Source organism: Drosophila willistoni (genome assembly GCF_018902025.1).
Source record: "Drosophila willistoni isolate 14030-0811.24 chromosome XL unlocalized genomic scaffold, UCI_dwil_1.1 Seg142, whole genome shotgun sequence".
NCBI classification, from domain to species: Eukaryota; Metazoa; Arthropoda; class Insecta; order Diptera; family Drosophilidae; genus Drosophila; species Drosophila willistoni.
The window spans coordinates 199,882-224,570 of NW_025814053.1; the positions used below are offsets into that span (position 1 = coordinate 199,882).

Genomic DNA, 24,689 nt, shown 5'->3' on the forward strand with positions numbered 1-24,689 from the left:
TCTGACAGTCTTTTAACATTTATACAAGTACATATATTAGAGTGTTACAAGTATACATACATATGTATGTGTACATATTTATATTGCCTGATAAAAATTAAAAATCAAAACTTAACTGTAGGAAAAGATAACGCAAACCCATAAGGTAATTTATATACATATGTATGTACATACATATGTCTACTTTTCTATATACTATGTACCTTAATCACACAAATGGTCATCTCAGCTTTCGACAATTTTGCCAGGTGCGTTGGATCAAAAATTGTCAATTTTGCCTGGGCAAAAGTTTATGACGTTTTTCCAAAATAACATTACAGATACACGTTTAAACACTTAAAAAAAGTTGTAGATTTGGGAAAATCAAGTTAAACAATATACCTCAAGTTTTCAATTTGGCATTTGTTTCGCGACTAATTCATACCAATATACTTTCATGTAAAATTACGAAAATAGTTTTAGTGGACTAGTTTTAATCAGAAAAGAATATTTGCCTGCCTGTTAGCACGTTGAACTACGGTCGTGATCCGCAGCGGCCTTTTGAAGGTTCATAGCCATGAACAAGAAAGAGTTGGAGGCTAGTTGTAGTTCCTAAACCACAGTGGGTAAAGAGAAGATCCGGTCAAGCCAGGTGACTCAAACGAAGCACAGTTCTAATTTCGACACGGGTAATACGATGTGCTATATACATAAGAAAAAACTATCACCTACTGCTAAAAACAATAATACTGATCAGAAAGGGTGTGCCCAAGTTCATGCTAATGTATATCCTTGTCGTGAAAGCCATTTTTAAACAACGAATTCCTTCAATAAATTTCAGGAATAAGCTTTGCTTTTCAAATATATTTGTATTTTGCAGTGCTCGATAGATGAGTTTTCTAAGTGGCACAACGAGGATCCGTGTTCGAATCCCAAGATAGTGTATGGGGCCATAGTTGGCAGTGCTAGTAAAATATTGTTCTGTTGACAGTTTAAACAACTAAATCCCCTATACTGATAATAATAATAATATTCGTAATTTCTTACTAAGCCTACTTTAATATGATTTTTCTATATTTCTCAGCAGACTAGGCAGCTAAGTAGTATAGTTGCCCGATCCAACTTGATTGACAATTGGGCAGTTAATAACATAAATGCTAAGTTTTATTTCAGAAGCTTTCTATCTAATTGAGTGCATAAAGGATAGCCACACAGGTGGGCAGTGCTATATAGAGTGGGCTTCTCATGCTGATCAAAAATATACGAATATGTATGTATACACTTTATGCCTATAGGTACATCATATATAGTTTTGCACTACCCTTTGCAAGGAGATGCCATACACAATTCTTTCATAATTCTCTTCTCTTTACATATGTATGTATGTAATGCAACGCAAGCATATGCTATCTCGCTCGCTACGATGTGGTTAATTAAATTGATTTCGGAGTTTACCTGTGCATAGCGACGTTTACTTTATAAAACTTAAAAATATAAACATAATATTTGTGATTTTGTGTAATTTATTGCATATATTATTTATAATTACGAAAGTCTTTTTACCCGAAATTAAAATTTTTATTTAGTAGGTTACAATATTGATTTAAATGGGTTTTCGACCGAACTGAACTGAATACAACTTTATACAAAGAATACTCAGAAAATCTTCGAAAAGAAGCACAAAAAAATAAAAATCAACCGTTAAAAATTATACATAAAATATATATAGTATATAAAGACGCCAACAAAAACAACAAGAACAATTTATCGGGCAGCGCTAGCATTAATAACGGTAAGCGGTAAGCGAGCATTCGATGACGCAAAAACAGTATTTCTCCAAAACCCTTTGGATTTTGCATTATTTAGCGAGCCAACTGAATAATTAATGCCGCACACATCTCAAAGAACTCCATTGTGTGATGACCCGTGGGCTGGAGCGGCATCGTTCCAGCAGACGCGCTGTGGGTCGGTGGAGTTAAGCTCTCCATGATAACATCATCGCCTTGCTCAACTTCATCGTTGGTCAGGGACTTGAAGTCTAGCAAATAGCTTTTGGCGTCCACCTGATACAGTTGTAGGGACATTTTTGAGAATTTGCTAGTCTTGACATTTTGACGACGAACGCGCACATGGTACGGATTAATGATTTTCCACTCGTAGTTAAGAGCCTTCATTGCCCGATATACCTCAAGCATAATGTCATTGGGCTTGCTTTGGGATCGAATACCCAGATGCCATTTGGCTCGTTTGATAGGTGTGCCACCACGTGCTGTTTTCTCGGGGAAAGCAGCCCCTCCAGAGTTTTGAACCGACATTGCCAATTGACGTTCACGCATAGGAGCGATCCGTTCGGGATGTGGACGAATGCCGGGCATGACCGTTGAGCTATTAGTAGTAGCTGAAGCTCCATTCGCCGGCACTGGCGTGGCTGAGCCGGAACTGACTGCCGTACCCCCACTTCCTCCGACTATGACAGTAACATCGCGCTCATTTGGCGAATGACTTGATGACAAAGTGGATGGGGGTGGAGGAGGTGGAGGCGATCCAGCCACAAAGAAATTATTGATCTCAGTAATCTGATTGGCAGCATCATCAGCAAATCGTTTGTTATCAATTATCAAATGGTAGGCTATTGCCAGCTGATCATGCGGATCGCCACTTAGCAAAGAATTATGGACTTCCGATTCTTTTACTCCGAATTTGGTACACACCTCGGCAACGGCATACGTGTCAATCACATTAGAATCCTGTTCTATCGAAGAGGGAAATAAATACGCCGGCAAGTCCTTTTGGAACCATTCATGCTTCTTAATCTCTTCAATGGTGGCTCGCTTCAAAGGATCCACCTGAAGCATTTGACACACCAAATTTACCACCTGCTTATTGAGATACTCGGGTATGGGGAATATGCCAGATTTTATCTTGCGGAAGAGTGTGGGCACGTGCTCATCATCAAAGGGAAGGGTTCCACACAGGAGGGCATACAGAATGACACCACAGGACCATATATCCACCTCTGGACCAGCATACAGTTTTCCCGAAATCACCTCGGGTGCAGCATAATTGGGTGATCCACAAGAAGTGCGAAGAAATTCGCCATCGAGCATCATATTGGATAAACCGAAATCGGCTATTTTTACGTGCATATTATGATCGAGCAGCAAGTTCTCGGGCTTCAAATCTCGATGAACAATCATATGGCGATGACAATAATCCACCCCGGAAATGATCTGTTGGAAAAACCGGCGGGCCTGATGCTCCTGCAATTTTCCATGTTTGACAATATAATCGAAGAGTTCTCCGCCGCTCACATACTCCATAATCATAAATATATCTGAAGGTGTGGAAATCACCTGCGCAAAAAGAATAAATGGAGCAAATTAATTTGTATTTTTTTCTAAAATTAATTACACATTATTTTTTTACAGAGTACACGAAAATTTTTTTACGAAATACGGACGATACGTATGTAAATCAGTATATATATACATACTATCAGTAAAACCTTATACTCTAAAGCATTTCTAGCCATTAAATCAGTTAAGCGTGTTTTAACAAACAAGTTTATACTCAGTTGCGAGTGCAACTAAAGTAGTGCATAGCCTCTGACTACATTTGTTGCGAATTTTTTTGGCAACAAAAAATTATTTCTAATAATGAATAAATGAATCATAGAGTTTGTAGTGTTTTTTAGGTTTTTTTTTTTTGGGGCTATGTTTTAATAATGGCATCGTTTGTGTTTTTTGGACCGACTACAAAATTGTGTAAGATTTTCAGATTTATCAATATGTGGATAAAAATTTAATTAAATTTGCCGATTTTGAAAATGGCGATGACGGTTAACTCTAGGTCTTGGTGAAACCACTAAAATACCTCGATTTAGCTAGGATAAAATAGCTTACATTATTCAGCCTGGATCTACATATGTACATATTTTGTTTGAGACCAAGAAGAAGTATTAAACTGTACGTATGCATGTATCTATATTTATCCATCCATATTGACTACAGTTTCCCTGAAAGAGCCATCACATCAAATGGCTATTATTTGTTTGGTTGGCACTTATTCTTTTTCTTTATTTCTTCAAGTTAAATTTGAAGACTTGTCTGTGCCATTTTTCGAATATCAAACAAATTTAGGTTGTCATTGCTATGATACCACCAGAAACATTTGAAAATATATTCAACAATTGGGTAGATCAAACGGATACCGATGTTTTGAATAAATAATAAGTTGTTTTCTATTTTTATGGATCGATAATTTTAAGGCAGCTCACATAGTTGACGGATCCGGCTGAGTCTCAGGAATGTCCTGCGAACATTTAAACTCGTATAGTTTAAAATGGTTTCTATAAAATTATACAATCCGACAGACATTGGACTAATTTTCATATGGGTATTGCTCTAGCCTTTCTTGGAATGACTCAGTTAGTTCCTAAAGAAGTTCCACTTACAAAATTGCTTACAAAAACGTAAATTGACTATTTTAACAATAGATGTTACTGTTAGATATATGTACACTTTGAATTGTTCGAACTCACCTGGTACAATTTTATTATGTGGGGATGCCGAAAGAGTTTAAGGTTTTGTATCTCCCGTCGTATCTTGCCCACGACATCCAAACTTTTGATTTTTTGCCTATTAAGGATCTTTACGGCGACCTTAAGGCGTGTTATTTGATGTTCACCGACCTTCACTTTGCCAAATGTGCCTGTACCCAATGTGGCGCCAAGAAGGTAATGCCCAATCTTCACAAGCGGTTGACCATTGGCACCACTCCCGGCAGCCGCTGCTGCTGCCTCAGCGGCAGCAGTCCTTACCTGTGGCATAATAAAAGCTCCCTAATGCCCCACCCTTTCCTCTTTGCGATGTCAATTGAGCCCAATCTGCCCGGGCAATTTGTGAAAGGGAAAGAAAGAGCAAGCAAGGAGAGACAACTTCGTCGTCGCACTGCCGTGTGATAGAAGTAAGGTCGTTATCATTTATTGCGTATTCTCAAGTTCTTCCTCTGCTGTCGTGTATTAAAAGTTATTAAGATAATCTTCACTTATTTTAAACTCTTACTTACAAAGCGAATTGTCTATTTCTTGTTTGGTTTGGGCAATAGTTGAGTGGGGATACATGAGAGTTTCTGCAATTCCAATTGTTTAATAAACTTCTTGAAAACTAATTACAAAAAAAAAATAGCTCATTACAATTAACAACATACACACATATTTGCACATATGTATGTATGTATGTGTGCATATATAGCCATATACAATGAAGCCAGGGATGCGCACTTAGTACTTGTAACGAGTCATTGGGCAGTCAGCGCAAAAATATATAAAAAGGCATTTTTAACTAGGTATGTCATTCGCCAGTCCACTTGTTTCATAACAGTATTTAGACACCTTTCTTTATTATTAAGTTGAAGAAATTATGGTATGGAATCACATAAAAGTGTTGGGAAAGGATTTTGGATCAGTGATGCAAAAATATCGATACTGACGATGTATCGGACAATTTTTAATACGTTCACAACCTTTTAATAAGGGTATTCCTGCAAGCGTTACATAGCTCGAATCCAATTATTGGATTTTTCATTGTTGTATTTTAAGAAATTTGTATTAAAGCGTAATATGATAAGAAAATAAACAGCCTAGAACTCTCTTTACATTTACATATGTATGTATGTACACAGTTTTAATATTTTCGTTTTCTTGTTTTTTTTAAACCAGGATATTAGTATATTTAAATAAGTATAGGTCATTTTATACGTATTTATCTAAATATATATATTTTTCCCATGTAATCAGTCACAGAAATTGTTTAATCTGTCTGCCTCTAGCAGCTGTTTTACAATGATGAATGATGCCAGTGGAAATCGCATTGTGCATGGTTCTTGGTTTTATATGGAAAACGCCTTTTGTTTCACAAAATAGAAAATTTAAGTCTTTTAGCCGATTCCTACACGATGTATCCGAGGGAAACGTTTGGAATTGGAATTTATTTGAACAAAAACCCAAAATTTATTAACTGTTCTTCTAATTTATTTCAATTTAGTGAAATTGCTTTACCTTGTTCCATGTTTTCTTTATTTTGTGCATCGCATTACTCTGGATCCGAAAAGTGAAATATGAAATGTTTGCAAACACCCAGCTAAACTGAATCTACATACACATACATATGTATGTACTAATATGGTGTATAAAAAACTCTTCTGCAGAATTGTAAAAAAAAATTTAAGCAGTATATTCTTCTGTAGAATTGTAAAAAAAATTTAAACAGTAAAATTGAATTTGTAACTCTTATTTTTCTTTTCATTGGAATAAATGAAATATTTTTCAGTAATTGTTCCATAGCAACAAATCAATCCTTGACAAATTGTAGTTCTGACTGTTTAACATTTTGTTTTTAAGTTTTGTTCCTTTTTTTTCACAAAACAAACCCCAAAACCTTGTGGCAGTCAGGTTTGATTTTCAATCCGAAATGACGAAATGTGAAACACAAGCAATGTAAGCAAAGTAAGTAAGTAGGAAGAGTTTATGCATTGTTGAAACATTGTACAGGGTACCCGTAAGTATTTTTTTTATACATAAATACATATATGAACATGTTTCTACGAATTTAATTTCATTATAATAATAGTAGTAGTAATAATAGTAGGCCATTTAGCTTTTATAGGTAGTTTGCGGCAGTGGGAATTGCTGTTTTACAATATCTGGTCTTATCCAACCGTTCCAAATTCCAATTAAATCACAAACAAAAATTAACTGCCCATCTATTGATTGTTCCGTACGATAATTTATAAAAATATCGATACCATAGCATTTCTCATCGATTTTGGAAAAATTCAGCAAAGAAGTGTAGCAAGCGGTAAGTGGTTAAAACAAAAAAAAAAAAAAAATTTTAATTTTGTTTGACAGATTAGAGTCAAAAGATATTAAAACTTAATTGACAATTGAGACATAAACATAAGTGGATTTTTGTTAAAATTGTGAACTTAATGCTGTTTATAAGGGTTGTTAATTTTTTTTGTGTGTGTGTGTGAGTGAAAAGAGAGGTACACTTTTTGTCATTGCCGCTGGGCCTTCGTTTTCCTTCAGTGTTTAATATTTGTTAATACACATTGCTCGCGTGCGTCAGAGCGACAGCTTTTTCAAACATCCCCTATACCACTAAATGCAGTCTCAGGCGCATCCAAAATACAGTGTCAGTGCGCATCCATCTCGACTGGCCCCCTGCCTGTTCTACGACGATTTATCAGGTCATTGGAAGGGGGATAGTGTTTCGCCAGCCCCGAAGTTGTATGTTGGGAGTCGTACTTTATATACATACTTTATGTACATACATTAAACGAAGTCAAGTCCTTTAGTAACACAGATCAAGGTTCCTAACGGCTGCTCACAGAATTTACTAAATTGCGTTTCAAAACTGTGACAAGTTCCATTTTTTTAACATTTGTGTTTACTTTCTTCTATATATTTCCAGTAGTTGGCCCTTTTTTTTTTTTTTTTTTGTCAGACAAGTCTGTGAAGACGCGATACCATATAGATAAAATAGTTTTATCTAAAGACTATAGAAAAAGGTCGAAAAAGGAACGAAAACAGCCATGTCCCAGTCTGAGAAGATGCAAAGTGACCATTCTCGGCCATACGATGATGAGGATGACGAGACATCTTCGGACTTCGAGGTACATATGATTAAATTTTTCGAAATTTTTTTTATTTTACGATACATTCTCATCCAAAAATATTTGTCATTGAAAACAGGAGCCAGCCGATGCTGTGGAGCGCGAAGGTCAACAAGAAGACAGCGAAGAGGAGCACTTTCTAGATGAGAACAACGGTAATAATCAACAGCAGCAACAAGCCGGACAGGATCAGCAGTTGGAGGAGGAAGGTGGTGATAATCAACGCCAGCAGTATCATGACAACAACAATTCTGGCATGGAAGAACAGCAACAAGGTGGCAATTTCTCATCGCCGACCCCAGGCAACAATCCGGAGGATCGCACTAGCGCCACTAATTTGATCATTAATTATTTACCTCAGGATATGACAGACCGTGAGCTTTATAATTTGTTCAGCAGCTGCGGCTCCATTAATACCTGTAAAATAATGCGTGATTTCAAGGTAATTAAACTTTGAATGTCCTTCGTGGGTGGGATGGCCAATCACTAAACAGGCTATCCTTGTCCCTCGATGAAATATACAAAACCAAATAACCCTTTCATCTGTCTCACTCTATTTGGCTCTCTCTTTCTAGACCGGGTATAGTTTTGGTTACGGATTCGTTGATTACAATGCTGAAGCCGACTCGGAGGACGCCATACAGAAGCTGAATGGTTTTTATGTTCGCAACAAACGATTAAAGGTATGGTTCAATTTTTTCGATTCTATTATAAATATTTCGTTATTTTTGGTTCTTGCAGGTTTCCTACGCACGTCCAGGCGGACAATCTATTAAAGATACCAATCTATACGTTATTAATCTTTCGCGCAATATTAATGATGAAATGCTCGATAGAATTTTCTCTCCGTTTGGGCAGATTGTCCAACGCAATATTTTACGAGACAAGCTGACTGGTCGTCCTCGTGGTGTAGCTTTTGTGCGGTAAGTGAAGAAACAAATTCCATGAGCTAAAAAATAAATCGCTAAGCTAATTTATGATAAAATTGTCATCATAATACATGCCACTTCATTCATGTTAAGCAGATAATGTTTTGTTCTTCGGTACAAAAAGTTATTCAGTACAATCCTGTTGCTTTTTGTCCTATTTTCGTCTGATTTTAATTTGTTCGACTAGTATATACATACTAGTATATATATACATAAGTATGGGTATAGCAGGATTTTGCATTAAAATTAAAGACTATTTAAATTATTAAAGACACTTCAAGATAGTGTAATGTAATGAAATTACATTCCTTAAATTAAGCCAATTATACAATTTCGGCGTTGAAACTGTGGATCACAACATTTGCATATGGATATCTACAATATTTTTCTACGATAACCACGCTATCTAAAGTATTACTTCCCCATGGGGAGATGGCATAACGGCGACGAGTAGAACTTACCTAGGGTTTACATTTTGTTTATGCTTATGCTTGCTCAGCGGAATATCGAGAACATAAAAGAGGGACGTGCTCTTAGTCTTCTATGCTGCCCACATAGTGTAGTAGGTGCAAATCCGTCTTGCCATGTGTGCGAGATGGCGCGTCTGGAAGATTACACCTTGCCCAGCCTCTAATTTTTGAGATTCGCCATCTTGGCCATTAGCCGGAGTTGTTTCTTTTCTAATAAGTGGCAAAACACTATATTTAGCCTCATTTGCGATTAGATATAGTAGGTCCATACCAGATTGACCCAGAGCGGCGTTTTCGGAGACATCTTTAAATGCGCTTTTAGTCCTCTGCACTCCCGTGCAGTATCGTACATTGGTAAAGACGTTAACGCGATTGGGACCACCCATATTATCTCTTGGCTGTGATGACACTGTAACACATTACAGGTGGGGTTTTTTATTTGTATGTGGTCCAACTGGGCGAATTAAACGCATTCCTGACATCCAACGATGTTCTGATTTATTGCTGCCGCCTTTTTTAGCGTTGGCTCTCATTGGCTTTACTGATTGTGTTTTTCCCAATTTGAATGCCAATCGGGCAATCCATGCCTAATTCCCAATTGCTCAATAAGTCTGTTGCAAATTATGCACTCCAAGAGTTTGCCGGACCTATCCAGCTTACACAGAGCTCTGTAAACTAATGGGTCATCTTGTTTGTCTCCTTGGGAAGACAAGGCATGCCTATGGAGCTGCCAGCCCTTTAAAGTGCCATACTGAACAAAAAAAGGGTTAAGACAAAATTCATAGTTATCCTTTCAAAAAAAAACCAGAGGGCCGGTGCTAACTTCGACCGCGTCAAAGTTTGTATACCCTTGCAACTTTTATGGTAACTCTTTCCTTACCTATAGCCATCAAAGTGGAAAAATGTTTAAGCTAAAAAGGCTAATGTTTGCGAAAGAACGGCCTACAATTTTAGCATAGGAAAAAACGAAGATATTGATCAAAGTCACTGTTTTCCACCGATCGTTCCTATGGGAGCTATATGATATAGTAACCCGATCTTTATCAAATTCGGCACAGTCATTAACAGATATATTAAACTAACAAATGTTTAATTTGAAAGCAATCGCGTCAAAAGTGACGAAGTTATTGACAAAAGTCACTGTTTTCGAAAGATCGTTCCTATGGGAGCTATATGATATAGTAACCCGATCTTGATCAAATTTGGCACAGTCGTTTATATGTGTAATTAACTCACTAATACTAAATTTCATGACAATAGCTCAGAAAATAACGAAGTTATTAAGAAAAGTCACAGTTCGTGACTTTGCCTTTTGTATGGGAGCTATATGATATAGTGATCCGATCCGGCTGAATCCGAGATATACAACGCCTGCAGTATATACAAGCCTACATGCGAAATTTCAGCTCTGTAGCTCCAACGGTCTAGGAGGAGTTTGCGTTGATCCAGACGGACGGACAGACGGACGGACGGACGGACGGACATGGCTATATGAACTCGTCTCGTCATGCTGATCAAGAATATATATACTTTATATGGTCGGAAATGCTTCCTTCTATGCGTTGCACACTTCTGACCAAAATTAATATACCCTTTTTGCAAGGGTATAAAAAAAGGAACGCAAGAATAATGGATATCTTAACCTCAATTTGTATTCGCGTTTGGAGTTATTGGTTCCATCTTTTTTTTAACCACTTTTCTGGAATCGGTGCCCATGCAATCCACTAAACTTGTGCAGATTATTGGACTTTTGAAAAGCAACCTGTCACAAAATGATCGTATAGACAGCAATTATATTCTCTGAAATCGTTAAACAGTTAGCATCGCCTTGATGAACCTGAATTACTATGAATTTTAAAAATAATTTCGTTCGATATCCCGGATAATAGAGATAATCTCAGTTAACCGAGACAAATGCACAAAGTCAACTGCATTTGAATAAGAGGGGTGTCCGGTTAAAAGGAACCCGGAAAACGGGGTCCGACTGTAATTTAGAACAGGGGTAGGCACAAATAGAGCCAACGAAAGTTGTCAGTGTATGTGTGTGCTTCACACAGCGCAAAATGAAAAGTGAACAAATTTTGCCGGATTGCTCGTCGATCTGCTGTAAGAAAATGAAAGAGAAAACAACTCCAGAATTTATTTTTTCACGCGCTCGCGTCGAAATACTGCAAGCGACTAATACAGTTTTTACGCTCTCGGGTGTACGTCGTGTTAACTTCGGCATGCACACAGATGGCAACACAAGGAATCCCATGCTGCAGGCATTCCTGAGATACTTGCATCAAGAACTAAACAAGGATACTGGTAGTGTTTTTGAATAGGACCACGAACTCGTTTGTTATAAACTGAAAAAATGCTTGTATTGACAAGCATTTGGAATGCGGCGATGCTGGTATTGACAAGCAATTGGAAACGGATGATGATGTGGTTAATGCAACGCAAGCAAGTCGTGGGGAACGTTCATCATGCAGTGATAAATTAGCCCGCTGGAATGTGTTAGGTGTTCAGGGTGCCTTCATTGACTCTTTAATCCACGAACCCATTTACCTTACCAGCTTTAATTTTTGTAGTTCTGAAGCAAATGTCGCAAATATAGAGAGGGCCATTTTCAAAAGATGGCAGCACAAAGAATTCAGAATGCATTTTTATAAGCCACAAAGGCCATTAATACGAGTAAGCCCAAAGTTTAAATTTGATTATGCTCAACAACCTAGAACGCAACAACCTTCTCCAAACGGCCTAAGCTGGTCGCATTTGCCCGATCGCCTTAGGTAAAAAGACATCATGTGTGATATAACGACTTAATCATAGCAGTTCTTACCTCCCTTGCAGACCCTATGAAATCTCAGTAAATGGGAAACGTCAGGGTGTCACAAAGAAAAAATTGGATACTCCAGTTGCTGCCTTGGCTATTAGCAAATATAAACTGTTTCTTTGCTTTCTGGAGTTGCTTAGATCCCAAAAAGAGATAAGAAAAACACTTGATATTCTGACCGAAGACCTTCCCAATTTATCGTATGGAACATGCAAACAATTGGCCACGAGGTACCAAGAGGCTTGGCAGCAATTAAAATCTGAATATTTTGAGCAATGGACAAGAAAGCCCGACAAACTTCTAGAATTTAAAAGGATAGCCTAACAAACAAACTGTTTACTATTCTAATCTTAAAGGAAAGAAGACATTTTATAGTGTGAGCAGTTCTCTTTAAATGTATGAAACCAGAAATTTATGCTGGCTCAAATATGTCTCAACTGCACTAATAATAAAATTTGTCATGGTTGGCCAGCCAAAATGCAACTGCATTCGGTTAGCTGGTTTGGATCGAAGGAAAAATAAACGAAAATGTTTTTCTTTATTAACATTATGACATAACATTATTACCATAATGATATAGCCATTACCGAAAACCAACTGTTTTAGTTAAATTAAGAAATTAAACCGAAAACCAACTGTTTTAGTTAAATTAAGAAATTAAATGCGATATTACTGTATCTGTAATGACAATGAAAGCCTTAATCCGTTAAAATATTGAAAGTATTGGGATTAACAATAACAAATTTAGTTTTTATCACTGTATTATACATTGTTTCGTCATAAAAACGAAAGTCGATGATGAGCTGCTCTTTACAATGAACAGCAGTTCCATCTAATAAGACAGCAAGCACATATGATACGTTATTAAGTTTAACAAGATGCCTGCATCCTATAGATGAAAGTCTAGAGGTCTATTCCTGATGCGTGTACGATCATTCTTTCTTTTCGCAAATGATGTGCCCTTTAAGTATTAGAGCGTTCACTGTAATCGGAGGTATAATGAAATGTGAACAGAAAGTTTACCATAAAACAAATAATCAATTAATTTGTGTTTTTAATCTGTGTATTATAGTTTAATTTATTGTAACACAAAATAACCCTTGTTTGAGTTGTAATGGTCAGGGTCGGAGTAAAGAGCCCAATCAAGGTTTGATTGCGTATCTCCACAAGATCTTAGTGTCTTAATTATAGGGCTTGGATTCATGTCGCCCCAACCATCAGCTTATTGAATGCATCTTCGACCATATAAAGTATACATATATAGTATAAACATATAAAGTATATATGAATTCCGAAATACCTAGAGATCTAGATAAATATTATGTACTCCCTTTATTAAACATTCATTTAAATACACGTTTTTCTAAAGGGATAGGGTTATTTTCGGTCATTTCTGCCGTGATGACACAATACCTTCTTTTGATAATTTCTTAAGCCGCAAATTGTAACTTTCATTCTCCATTATAGGAAACCTTTTTTGAAGTCCGTCAGAGGCTTGCCTTGTCCCAGTTCGTTAAACAAAAAAAAATATAGGTTAACTTTAACTTTACTGTTCATTCAGGTCGCGAACGCAGCGCTCTGCTTTTCATTATTGACGTGGAACCAATTTTGATTCTATTCCGATTTTACTTAACTGAATAGAAATCACGTTTTTCATACCATGCACCCATAGGGTAATTGGTATATTAAAGTCACCAAAATGTTTATGACAGGCAGAAGGAAGCCTTCCCCTTCTTGATCAGCATCAACAGCCGAGTCGGTCCAGCCATGTCTGTCCGTATGAACCCTTAGATCTCGAAGACTATAAGGGCTAGAGCCACCATCGTGATCGAGTTTATTTCAAAGTTTTGTCACGCTCACTTTCGCCACCGCAAATAAGACATAACCGATTTTTTCAAAGGCTATACTAGCTAGAGACCCCGAAGCGCTCGTGTATTTGTGAGAGTGAGCGATTTAGCATATTCTATGAGGCATAAAAAACGCATTTAATGGGCATGCATTTGGTCTTAGTGCATGGTATCCCGAAGTCGGCGAGACGACTTACCATGTACGTTTTGTACGTTGTCGGATTGACGAATTCTTATATTACATTACAAAGTTTACATGCTTGAATTTCTGCTCGTCTACCGCCTTGAGGTCTTACTCCAGTTTGGCAGAGGCTTGAATTGGTCACCTCACCGGCAAAAATTCACGTTTTAAGCCTTAAAGACCTAATAACGAGGTCTGCAGTGGTACAAAACGTAAAGCAATGGACTGAGTATGCTACCTTGTGATACATCAGCCTTTATTTCAAACTCATCTATAAAGGAGCTATTACATCTTAGTTTTTACTTGATTTTGAACTTCAAACCGTCTAGCCAAACTCTTTCGAAAGCCTGGGCACCATTGAGAAAAATTATCGTACAGTATTCCTTTAGTTCAAATGATACATGATCGACTTGCTCAAGTTTCCGGAAGCTGAAATAGTAGGAGGGGATTGTATTTTGGGAAACCAAGAATGAGCGTAGTCGGATCTGCAATATCTTTTTAAATAGTTTCAAAAGACATGTCAGCAAACTAATTAGTCTGTATGATGATGGCTATGTTTTGTCCTTGCGAGGATGTTTGGTACTGGTTGGACTGAGCTTTTTTAGGTATTCCATTTAAGCACTGCTTTCTTCTTGTGTGAGCCCCTTGGATAGGTTGCGGTTGGCCTGCTTTTGTTTTTGGTGAGCGAGTACTCTGATGTTCTCTTCTACGAGGGAAGTAGTTACTCTTGCTGCAGCTCCCAGCATTGACTCAAGTGCAGAGACACACATGTCAATATGCTCTGCATTATCCATTTTTAGGTTATAGTCAATGTTGGTATCTAGCTACTCGGAAAGAATTTTAAACCCCTTCCCGCATAAAGGCATTCCCGTTATCGGCTTGAGGCAGGTCAACGCTTCTGCAGACGTTGTAGTAGTTGCTGTTGATATGGTTGGTTTTGTTGGTATCGTCGTTGTGTGTTGCTGGTTAACGAGCTGATAGTGCTGGTTGCAATTGTAGATCGAATTATTAATATAGCTGGAAAACCGTGGAGGGCCCACGGAAACCTGTTGTTGTTGGGTGAGTGGGTTGCTCGGAGTCGCAGTGCTTACGGTAGCATATTGTAGGATCGGCGACGCAACCGAAATGTAGGCGTTGTTGCGTTGAACGGAAAAGCAGTTGGTCTTTTGACTGTTACTATGAAAAATATTAACGTGAATTGTCATTCGTCTTGTTTATTTCTGTAAAAGTCCAAAATTAAATTAAGAAGTGTAATTTCCTGGCTGAAATTCCGCAAAACATTCGAAAACCTGCCACGTGCATTAACAGACAGAGAAGATAACAAAATCTGGAAGAAAACAAGAAAAATTCAAAATTTTTGGCTCCAAAATTCAACACAGTAATTTCAGCTTCTTTGGGAGCAAATGATTCCAAAGAGTTCGTTCGCTTTAACTGTTATTGTAGGAAACTAACATAAAAAGCTTTAAAACTTTTAGAGAACTGAATTATTCGCCAATATACCTACATATTTTAAGTTCAGAAATTTTCAGGAAGTTTTTTCGACCCCATAAAGTATACATATATATTCTTGATCAGAGTCAAGAGCCGAGTCGATCTAGCCATGTCCGTCTGTCCGCCCGTCCGTCCGTCTGTATTCCCACCTAGATCTCGGAGACTATAAGAGCTAGATCCACCATATTTGGTATTGTGTACTCGTGTAGTACATGTAAACGAGTTTATTTGATTTTTGCCACGCCCTTTCCGCCTCCGAATATAAAAAGAAACCGTTTTTCTCAAAGGCTATACTAGCTAGAGACACCGAACTTGGTAAGTGTACTAGATTAGTATGCGCGAAGATTATGATTATTTGAAATTTTTGTCAGCAAATTTTTTAAAGTCGCCAAAGAAAATCGAATTGTTTCTCACAATTTTTTGACTATCAAAATCAAGTTTGCACACAAGTTAGTCTTATTTATTTCTACCGACCTACCAAATTTGATTAAAATCGGACTTAGAAACACGCAAAACGAGTTTTACTGGGCGGTCTAAAAGCTGTATGTTTGTAAGAGTGAGCGAGATAGCATTTGTTAGGAGGCATGTAAGGCATTATTTAGTTTTTTGATTATTTATAAACATTTTCACGTCTTTCTTTTATTAAAAAAAAATTAAGAAAAGTTTTTACACAGCTCCAATTTTTTGTGTCACATTAGTTCTATATATCAGTGTTCTAATAGAAGAATAACAAAATTATAAAAAATATATGTTCAACGAAAAACTTAAAAAATTTAAGACCATCTCCAAAATGTGTCCTGCTCACATACTTAAGCCACCTGGGGAAAAAATGGTTGATAAAGTTCAAATTTGCCCAATATTCCTTATAATTTTAATTAATTTACTTTAATATTGAGTTGGAACCCCTTTCTGCTTAAGACCAGTGACGCAACGCTTTGACCACAAATCCACAAGACGTGCGCACTGTTGAGGGGTGATTTTCTTCCACTTTTCTTGTAAAATTCGCCACAAATCGTTTTTATTTGCTGGTTTTTTTTTTGGCCAAAAACTTGTTTGATAATTCCCCATAAGTTCTCTATAGAATTCAAGTCGGGGCTCTGCGGTGGCGATTGCACAACTTTGATTGCCTCTTGGTTAAGCCACGACTTGACAATCTTGCTGCAGTGTTTTGTGTCGTTGTCCTGTTGAAATGTCCAGGCAAATGGCAAACTATCGGCATATTCTTCACTGTTTTCGACCTATCGTTCCTATGGGAGCTATATAATATAGTCAACCGATATTAATTTGCTACAGTTGGTATACGAAACTAAGAAATATAAATTTTTATGACAATAGCTCTGAAAATAACGAAGTTATTGACAAAAGTCACTGTGCGCCATTGGACTCGTATTGTGCTCCGATCCCGCGTAATCCGAGATCTACAAACTGTGCAGTATATACAAGCCTACATTCAACTCTGTAGAGCTGTAACGGTTCGAGTCGATCCAGACGGATGGACGGACATAGATACATACATATATGAACTCGTCTCGCCGTGCGAATCAAGAATATACATACAGAGCTACAGCTACAGAGCTGAAATTTTGCATGTAGGCTTGTATAAACTGCAGGCGTTGTATATCTCGGATTCAGCCCGATCGGATCACTATATCATATATGTAGCTCCCATACAAATGACAAAGTCACGAACAGTGACTTCTTAATACCTTCGTTATTTTCTGAGCTATTGTCGTGAAATTTAATATTTATTGAGTTAATTACACATATAAACGACTATGCCAAATTTGATCAAGATCGGGTGACTATATCATATAGCTCCCATAGGAACGATCTTTCGAAAACAGTGACTTTTGTCAATAACTTCGTTACTTTTGACGCGATTGCTTTCAAATTAAACATTTGTTAGTTTAATATATCTGTTAATGACTGTGCCAAATTTGATAAGGATCGGGTAACTATATCATATAGCTCCCATAGGAACGATTGGTGGAAAACAGTGACTTTGATCAATATCTTCGTTTTTTCCTATGCTAAACGGAAACATTAGCCTTTTTAGGTTGAACGTTTTTCCACTTTGATGGCTATAGGTAAGGAAAGAGTTACCAAAAATGTTGCAAGGGTATACAAACTTTGACGCGGTCGAAGTTAGCCCCGACCCTCTGGTTCTGCGTACACTGACAGAGATTAATGTTTTAAATAGCTGGTTGGATATCGTTTCAGTGAATCCATCATCTTGAGAGTATCCTCGGCAGTTTTTTGACCCATTCCTCTATAATGATCTTCAGCATTTCTTTTAAAGTTATGGTGTGTTGCCGAATCCTGCGCTCAAGTAAATCCCACAGATGCTTTATAGGATTCAGATCGTGATCTATGCTATGCTGTTTTTTTTGCATTCTAAAGCAGTCAGAACTTCACATGGTTTGTATGCTTCGGATTATTGTCCATTGCAAAAGTCCTCTTCGAACTGCAATTTCTGGGCGCTCTGCAATAGGTGTTCATTTAGAATCTTGATGTAGTCTTTGTGGTCCATTGTCCACTCTATGAACGTTAAATTTCCCACACCATTACACCACTTCTCCATGATTTACTGTCGTTATTAAATTTTAAAGTAAAGTACGAAGAATACTCGAAGGAACTACGGCATTCATTTGTTTCGTTTGGTTTGCTTTGTCTTCGCTTTCGTTTGCTCGCCTTAATGCGTTTAAGAAATGCACTTCGCATTTCGTTTCGAAGTAATATTACCGAACCAAATGTATGCAAAATTGTAAATATTTGAAAGACTGTACACACATGCAACAACAGCATTTTTCGGCTTAAATAAATTGAGTTGTTATTACAAGTTATTTACTTAAGATTTGCATCACTTGAGATAAATTTGAAAATATTCATAAATAAAATGTGCCTTCATCAGTGAATTTAAATAATAAATATATAATTTAATTCAATTTACAATTTCTAAACAGGAATGTATGCATAAGGAACTGTAAAATTTGAAAAAGGGTTCAGAATGGTGGGCTCTGTAGCTCATTTAAGGAAGTCGCGAAATTTTACATTTTTGATGAAATAACGATAAAATTAATTTAACTCAAAATATTAAGTTGAATGTTAAATTAAGTGCACTGATATTGGTGATTCCAAGAACTTTGCTTTCTATCAACGAACCAAAACATATGAATCTCAGGCCTAACATACACAACTTTCATTTATACAAAATTGCAGACTATTATAGGGTGGCCCATTTAAAAATTGGAATTTGATTTTGTTATAAAAAAAAAAAGGGTGAATATTTTTTAAAGGTTAAACATTTATTTGAAAGGTATATTTATGTCATTTATTTATGAAAAATAATTTCGGTCAAATGTCCACCACGACTGGCTTGGCAATAGCCCATTCGATTAACCCAATTTTTCAGTACATTTTCAATTGTGTGCGGCTCTATTTCAGCAATAGCTGCATGAATTTCGGTCTTGAGGTCTTGAATTGTTTCTGGATTGTTTGCATAACATTTATCTTTCACCGCTCCCGTGTGGCCGTCTTGTTGAAACCAAATGTTGTCCATATCCATTCCTTCAATTTCAGTAAAAACATTGCGCGATAGCCATTGACGGTTACGGTGGCTCCTTCATCATTTTCGAAGAAAAATGGGCCGATGATGCCACCAGACCAAAATCCGCACCAAACAGTGAGTCGTTGTGGTTTAACATAACCACCGAGATGAAAATGTGCTTCGTCCGAAAAGATGATTTTTTGATAAAATTCATCATCTTCAATTAAACGATCTTCAGCCCAATTTGCGAAGTTTAGACGGTTCGGATGGTCAATAGGCTTTAACTGATGCACCAATTGAACTTTATACGGCTTCATTGCAAGGTCTTTTCGCAAAATTCGCATCAGAGAAGTGCGTGAAACGTCCAATTGTTGTGAACGGTGCCGAGTTGATGTTGATGGCTGTTCACGCACACTTTTTTTTTTAAATTTCGCACTGTTTGAGTAGAAGACTCACCACTTTGAAAATAAGTTTTTAATATTTCCCAGCTTTCTTCAAGCGAATAACGTCCCATTTCGTAAATGTCAAACATATAACTAACTATTAATGGCGTCACGGATGACATTTGACGTTTGACTGTCATACAATCCGTGATTCAAATTCCAAACACTAGATGGACCACCCTGTATATACCGACTTCATAATAATGTAATTGAGAATATTTTGGACAGAATTAAGAAAAGTGTTAGTATCTTTGGTATAGACCAGGGTCCTACATCCTAGAAATTAGCTCTTTACAACCGGGACTCCTCTGAAAATATATAGATTCCGATCAAGTATGAAATGAAGATATATGTCATTTTTGATATACGAAATATAGGATAAGATGCTGGAGTATCCATATGAAATTTACTAATGTGATAGTTTTAAATATGAAACATTACATTCCGAAATTTTAAAAAGATCGGAAATTTAGAGCACAAGTAGAGTCAATATAAATCGGCTCTGCTCAAACGAATCAGCAGAGCACACGCAAACACACACAGACGCAACGCTACATAAAATGTATGTGTATGCGTGTCAAACGTGACATTCATGTAGAGGGGAATAGGGAAGAAGTGGAAAAAGAAATGGAAATAAAATTTGGAAGGTTTTGTCTGTGCACTGATGAATTGAGTTAAAAAAAAAAGTTTTTGGAACATGTAAACATATAATGGCCAAGGACTGCAAAGGTATTAAATTAAATAAGGTAGCTTCTTTGATATTTTTCAAATATTTTTATACCATACACCCATAGGGTGAAATGGTATATTAAAGTGGCCAAAATGTATGTAACAGGCAGAAGGAAGCTTCTCCGACCCCATAAAGTTTATATATTCTTGATCAGGAACAACAGTTGAGTCGATCTAGCCATGTCCGTCTGTCCGTCCGTATGAACACCTAGATCGCGGAGACTGTAAAAGCTAGAGCCAACAAATTTGGTATGTAAACTCGTGTAGTATGTAGAGTGATCAAGGTTATTTCAAATTTTTGCCACGCCCCTTTCCGCCCCCGCAATTTAAAAAAGCGTTTATCTCAAAAACTATACTAGCTAGAGACACCATATTTGGTATGTATATTTGCTTAGTAAATGCGCACATTTTGTATTTGTAAAAATTTTGCCACGCTCTTTCCGCCCCCATAATTTGAAAAAACTCGACTATCTCCCGTATTTTTCTACCTGCAATCAAATTTGGCATACTTAAATTTGATACTAATATCCAGCAAAAATAGAAAATTTGATCAAAATCGGAATACAAAAAAAAAATGAATAAATTTAAAATATTTGCTTTACTGGTGTATGGTAAACCTAAGTCGGCGAGACGACTTACTTCATTGATACAAGATTTTTGTCCTAAAATTTGTTGAATCCTTATGAAGTTGCACATTTCGACTGGGCAAAAAAAAAATCTTAGACTGTCTTTATAAAAAAACAATTTTGGTTTTATATATTTATTATATGACAAGTACTGAAAAACTCACGAGGCTAAGAGGGTTAAATCGAGCATACTAAACGAATCTATGTATCATAACTCGTGGCTTTAGTTTTTTAAGTTTTGGAGAACTAGATGTACGTACAGCAAATGATGGTTGTCGAGACAGATTTTGACACTGATCGAGAATATATACTTTATGGGGTCGGACAAGTTTCCTTCTTTCTACGACATTGGCGCCTTTAATATCCCACTTAACCCTATGGGTGAATGGAATACAATTTTCGATATATGTCAATAAAGATGCTTAGCCCAAAAACCAAGTTTTTATTTTCTTAATTTTTTGTTTTAATCTTGTTGGTATTTTGTTTTGCATCATTTCTTTTTGAATTCATGATGTTTAATACTATAATATGTATATATGTATGTATGTATATACTTATAATTCGACGTCACACTTTTTTGTTTTTTGCAGCTACAACAAGCGCGAAGAGGCCCAGGAAGCAATTAAATCTTTGAATAACACGATCCCGGAAGGCGGATCTCAGCCTATATGGGTTCGTTTGGCCGAGGAACATGGCAAGGCAAAGGCCGCTCAATTTATGTCGCAGATTGGTGGTGGTGGTGGGCCACAGCAGCAACCCCATCATCATCACCAACAGCAGCATCACCACAATACACATATGCAGCAGCATCACCACCATCAGCAGCAACAACAACAACACCACCACCATCATCACCACCAGCAGCAGCAGCAGCACCATCACCATCATCATCATCATCATCAGCAGCAGCAGCAGCAGCAGCATCATCACCACCATAATCATAGTATGCCGCATCCAGCTGCTGCAGTGCACCATATGCAACCAATGCATCATGGGGTCGGTGTCAATGTCAATGTCGGAGTAGGCGTCGGCATGGGCATGGGCGTTGGAGTTGGTGTGCCACCACCCATGCAAGGCGGCGGCGTTATTGGTGTCGGCGGTGGCGGTGGAGGCTACCATCATATGGCACACAGAGGTAGATCAAATAGACAAACACGATCTCAAAAACCGCATCCATATAACAATGCACAGAAATTTATTTAAAACGCAATTAATTTCTTTACACAATATTAGCTGCATCTCACAGGTGAAGTGTTCATGCTGCCATTGCCAATTTGCAACCACTCCAGCTGCTCCTACAGCCAGGAGCAATGCAACCACCACCACAACAACAACAACTTCAATTACTCGACAGGCGCGCCAGTCCCATGCGCTGTAGCTATTATGCACCGGCTACGGCCAACATCGCAGCAACAGCCACATCTCCTCCACCACATTTACCAACAGCAGCAACACCAGCAGGAGCAGCAACTAGAATCTTTGGAACGGGGCAATCAACGTCAGCACCGCGTCCAACCCATGTCTACTATCAATATGCCGATGTTAATACACTCAACTATGACCATAGATCGGGCGACTTATGCGCCTTGGGATTGGTTTACGTAACCTTTAAGGATCAGCAACAGGCTGTGGCAATAGCTCGTCGGAGTGGTGAGGGCGGCGGCGGTGGCAGCAACAACTACTACACAAACTAGAAGAGTTTCAATTTTAAGCCGAACACCAAAACCAACACACAAAATGAAGAACTCTCTATCATAAATATATATATATATATGTATCAATATTCTGTATTATATATACATATATATATATATATATATAAAGATATGTATATATATATATATATGTATATGTATATGTATATATGTAACATTGATAACAATTGGTGGAATTTCAAATAGGCAAATTTAAAGCATTGGCAGCAAAGAATATTAAATATGATGAGATGCAAAATGAATAAATTAAGAAACATAAAGTATGCATAAGACACAAAAACTGCTACTACTAAACACACTCCAACCAACAACTGCGAAAGCAACATTTACAATAAGGATGTTGTAACCGGTTCAAATGTGTCTGTAGCATTTGCTCTTTATAACAAACAATTGATGTAAAAACTTACAAACCCGTAAACACACATACATACATACATATATAGGTATTTATGCATATATATAAGTATATGTACATACATATATATATATGTATATTTGATTCAATTCCCGCTCCACCGTTCCTCTAAATTCCCCACCCGGCTTCTGAAATAAAACTAATTACCATAGAACAAAACATTTTTTTTTTCTTACATATACCTAAATTATAACTTTAAAAACTAGTCTTATATTATGATAAATGATTAAGGTTAAAACAAAATTTTTTTTAATAAATATATATATTAATATATATAAGTGTAATACAACTAAAAAGTTAAAAACAATAAAACAAAACAGTTATATTATCAGAAAAAGTAGTGCATTAAATAGTTGCACTTAGTTAAATTAAAAGGTGAAAATGAGTAAAAAGTAGTTGCAGCATAAGTCCAAAATACACATACATAAATAAATATATGAATCTAAATACTTGCTAAACTTGGTTGGTCTATACGCAAGTTAGTAAGTGTATTACCAAACCAAGTTTAGTGGACTCTGCGAACGTTTTACAGTGGCAAATACATGCGGATACATGTTTGTCAAGTTGAATTTCAAATGCCTGTAAAAACTTAAAAATAATTGAAATATTTAAAAGCAAATTCCAATAATAGAATGAAAAACTGGCAATGTGTGAAGTTTTGCTCGTTAGCAATTTGTATGTTCTTAATTTAAATATTTTGTATAAAGCAATGAGCTAAAGAATAATCCCCACCAAGTTCAGTACAAAATCAATCACTCGAAATTTTAATGTCTTCCGCAAGGGCCTGGCTATAAAGATAGAGTAAATATTTTTTTGCTTTTGGTTGCGTTTATTAATTTTCGCCGTGAGCCCGTATGAAATTTTTGTTCGATTGTTCAGAATTTGCACAGTTATCCACAGAGGTAGTCAAATCATGAAGATAATCCTCGCCGATCATTGTTTCATCGTTAATAGCAATTGGACAGTACGCCGAGTGAATTTTAATAACGAATAAAATGAACGATCTTTAAGGCGGCCTTGAAGGCCAATTAAATTTCGCATGAATTTGTACAAAATTTTCTGAAAAGTATGCATAATTGTTTATGTAATTAAATAAAGACAATGAAGTTTAGACAAAATATTTTAAAATTAATAACAAAAAAATTGCTACCAAGCAAAACTTAAAGTGCCAAAACGAATTTAAATAATTGGTAGACTACTTTTGGAATTCCTTTTTCAGTTAAATTTTTTAGTTTTCACAGGCATTTGAAGTTCAACTTGACAAACATGGATCCACATGTGCCCGCCGCTGTACATAAACCTACATTTTCCTTCTCAAAAAGACATCTATATGTGTATATACCGTTATTATTTGAATGGTTCAATTTTGATTTTAGCTGAGTGTTGTGTGTTTGTATCGTTATATTACTTACTTTTTATGAAACACATATTGTACACTCTCTCGGGTATACAGTATCATCAAAAAGCTGCAATTGCCATATCCTTATTTGTAATTCCATTGCTGTCAGTTTTCCAATCGGATTTTTTAAAGCTAAATTATGGCTTTAACTGAAATTGCATTCATACATAAACCGTCATACAAAGTTTCTGTACTCCTAAGATTTTGTTTCAATTTGATCGTTTTTGTATCTTTTAACACCCTATCGATATTTATGATTTTATCTAATTTGCCCTAACTTGCGAACGGCTCTGATCTCTATAAGTCATACATTTTGAGGATATGTGTATAATATACTCTAGTCGTTATAAATATTTCGACCTAATATGCTTTTGACTTTGATACCTTGGTTTCTACAGATAAATTATAATATTAACTATGTCATGG

General features: G+C 36.7%; 3 protein-coding genes across 5 annotated transcripts; 2 read left to right on the forward strand and 1 right to left on the reverse strand.

Moving 5' to 3' along the window:
• Positions 1–1,429: 1,429 nt before the first annotated feature.
• Positions 1,430–5,180, reverse strand: LOC6653054 (5'-AMP-activated protein kinase catalytic subunit alpha-2). 2 transcript variants are annotated; one of them, XM_002075164.4, is made up of 3 exons: positions 5,047–5,180; positions 4,520–4,986; positions 1,430–3,332 (listed from the first exon to the last, which is right to left on the reverse strand). In XM_002075164.4, the coding sequence occupies exons 2-3, from the start codon at positions 4,805–4,807 to the stop codon at positions 1,842–1,844; spliced, it is 1,779 nt and encodes a 592-aa protein (XP_002075200.1). In that variant the 5' UTR covers positions 4,808–4,986; positions 5,047–5,180; the 3' UTR covers positions 1,430–1,841. The 2 variants fall into 2 exon arrangements, with proteins under 2 accessions (XP_002075200.1, XP_015031916.1); XM_015176430.3 differs by having other exon boundaries at positions 4,520–4,989.
• A 1,641-nt stretch (positions 5,181–6,821) lies between these two features.
• Positions 6,822–23,201, forward strand: LOC6653055 (sex-lethal homolog). 2 transcript variants are annotated; one of them, XM_015176431.3, is made up of 7 exons: positions 6,822–6,836; positions 7,452–7,653; positions 7,733–8,095; positions 8,229–8,336; positions 8,395–8,576; positions 21,325–21,869; positions 21,968–23,201. In XM_015176431.3, the coding sequence occupies exons 2-7, from the start codon at positions 7,573–7,575 to the stop codon at positions 21,982–21,984; spliced, it is 1,296 nt and encodes a 431-aa protein (XP_015031917.1). In that variant the 5' UTR covers positions 6,822–6,836; positions 7,452–7,572; the 3' UTR covers positions 21,985–23,201. The 2 variants fall into 2 exon arrangements, with proteins under 2 accessions (XP_015031917.1, XP_002075201.2); XM_002075165.4 differs by having other exon boundaries at positions 21,325–23,201.
• LOC26528955 (tRNA-specific adenosine deaminase 1) lies at positions 11,629–12,609 on the forward strand. The gene is made up of 2 exons (XM_023181381.2): positions 11,629–11,826; positions 11,888–12,609. Exons 1-2 carry the CDS (start codon positions 11,693–11,695, stop codon positions 12,192–12,194), a joined length of 441 nt encoding a protein of 146 aa, XP_023037149.1. The 5' UTR covers positions 11,629–11,692; the 3' UTR covers positions 12,195–12,609.
• Positions 23,202–24,689: the final 1,488 nt, after the last annotated feature.

Bases quoted from the DNA above. Each gene is read 5' to 3' on its own strand.
- LOC6653054 (XM_002075164.4), bottom strand. From the start codon at position 4,807: ATGCCACAGGTAAGGACTGCTGCCGCTGAGGCAGCAGCAGCGGCTGCC. The intron at 3,333-4,519 runs GTGAGTTCGAAC...CTTTTTGCGCAG, and splicing joins ACATAATAAAATTGTACCAG to GTGATTTCCACACCTTCAGA.
- LOC6653055 (XM_002075165.4), top strand. From the start codon at position 7,573: ATGTCCCAGTCTGAGAAGATGCAAAGTGACCATTCTCGGCCATACGAT. The intron at 8,096-8,228 runs GTAATTAAACTT...CTCTCTTTCTAG, and splicing joins AAATAATGCGTGATTTCAAG to ACCGGGTATAGTTTTGGTTA. The intron at 8,577-21,324 runs GTAAGTGAAGAA...TGTTTTTTGCAG, and splicing joins CGTGGTGTAGCTTTTGTGCG to CTACAACAAGCGCGAAGAGG.
- LOC26528955 (XM_023181381.2), top strand. From the start codon at position 11,693: ATGCATTTTTATAAGCCACAAAGGCCATTAATACGAGTAAGCCCAAAG. The intron at 11,827-11,887 runs GTAAAAAGACAT...CCTCCCTTGCAG, and splicing joins CATTTGCCCGATCGCCTTAG to ACCCTATGAAATCTCAGTAA.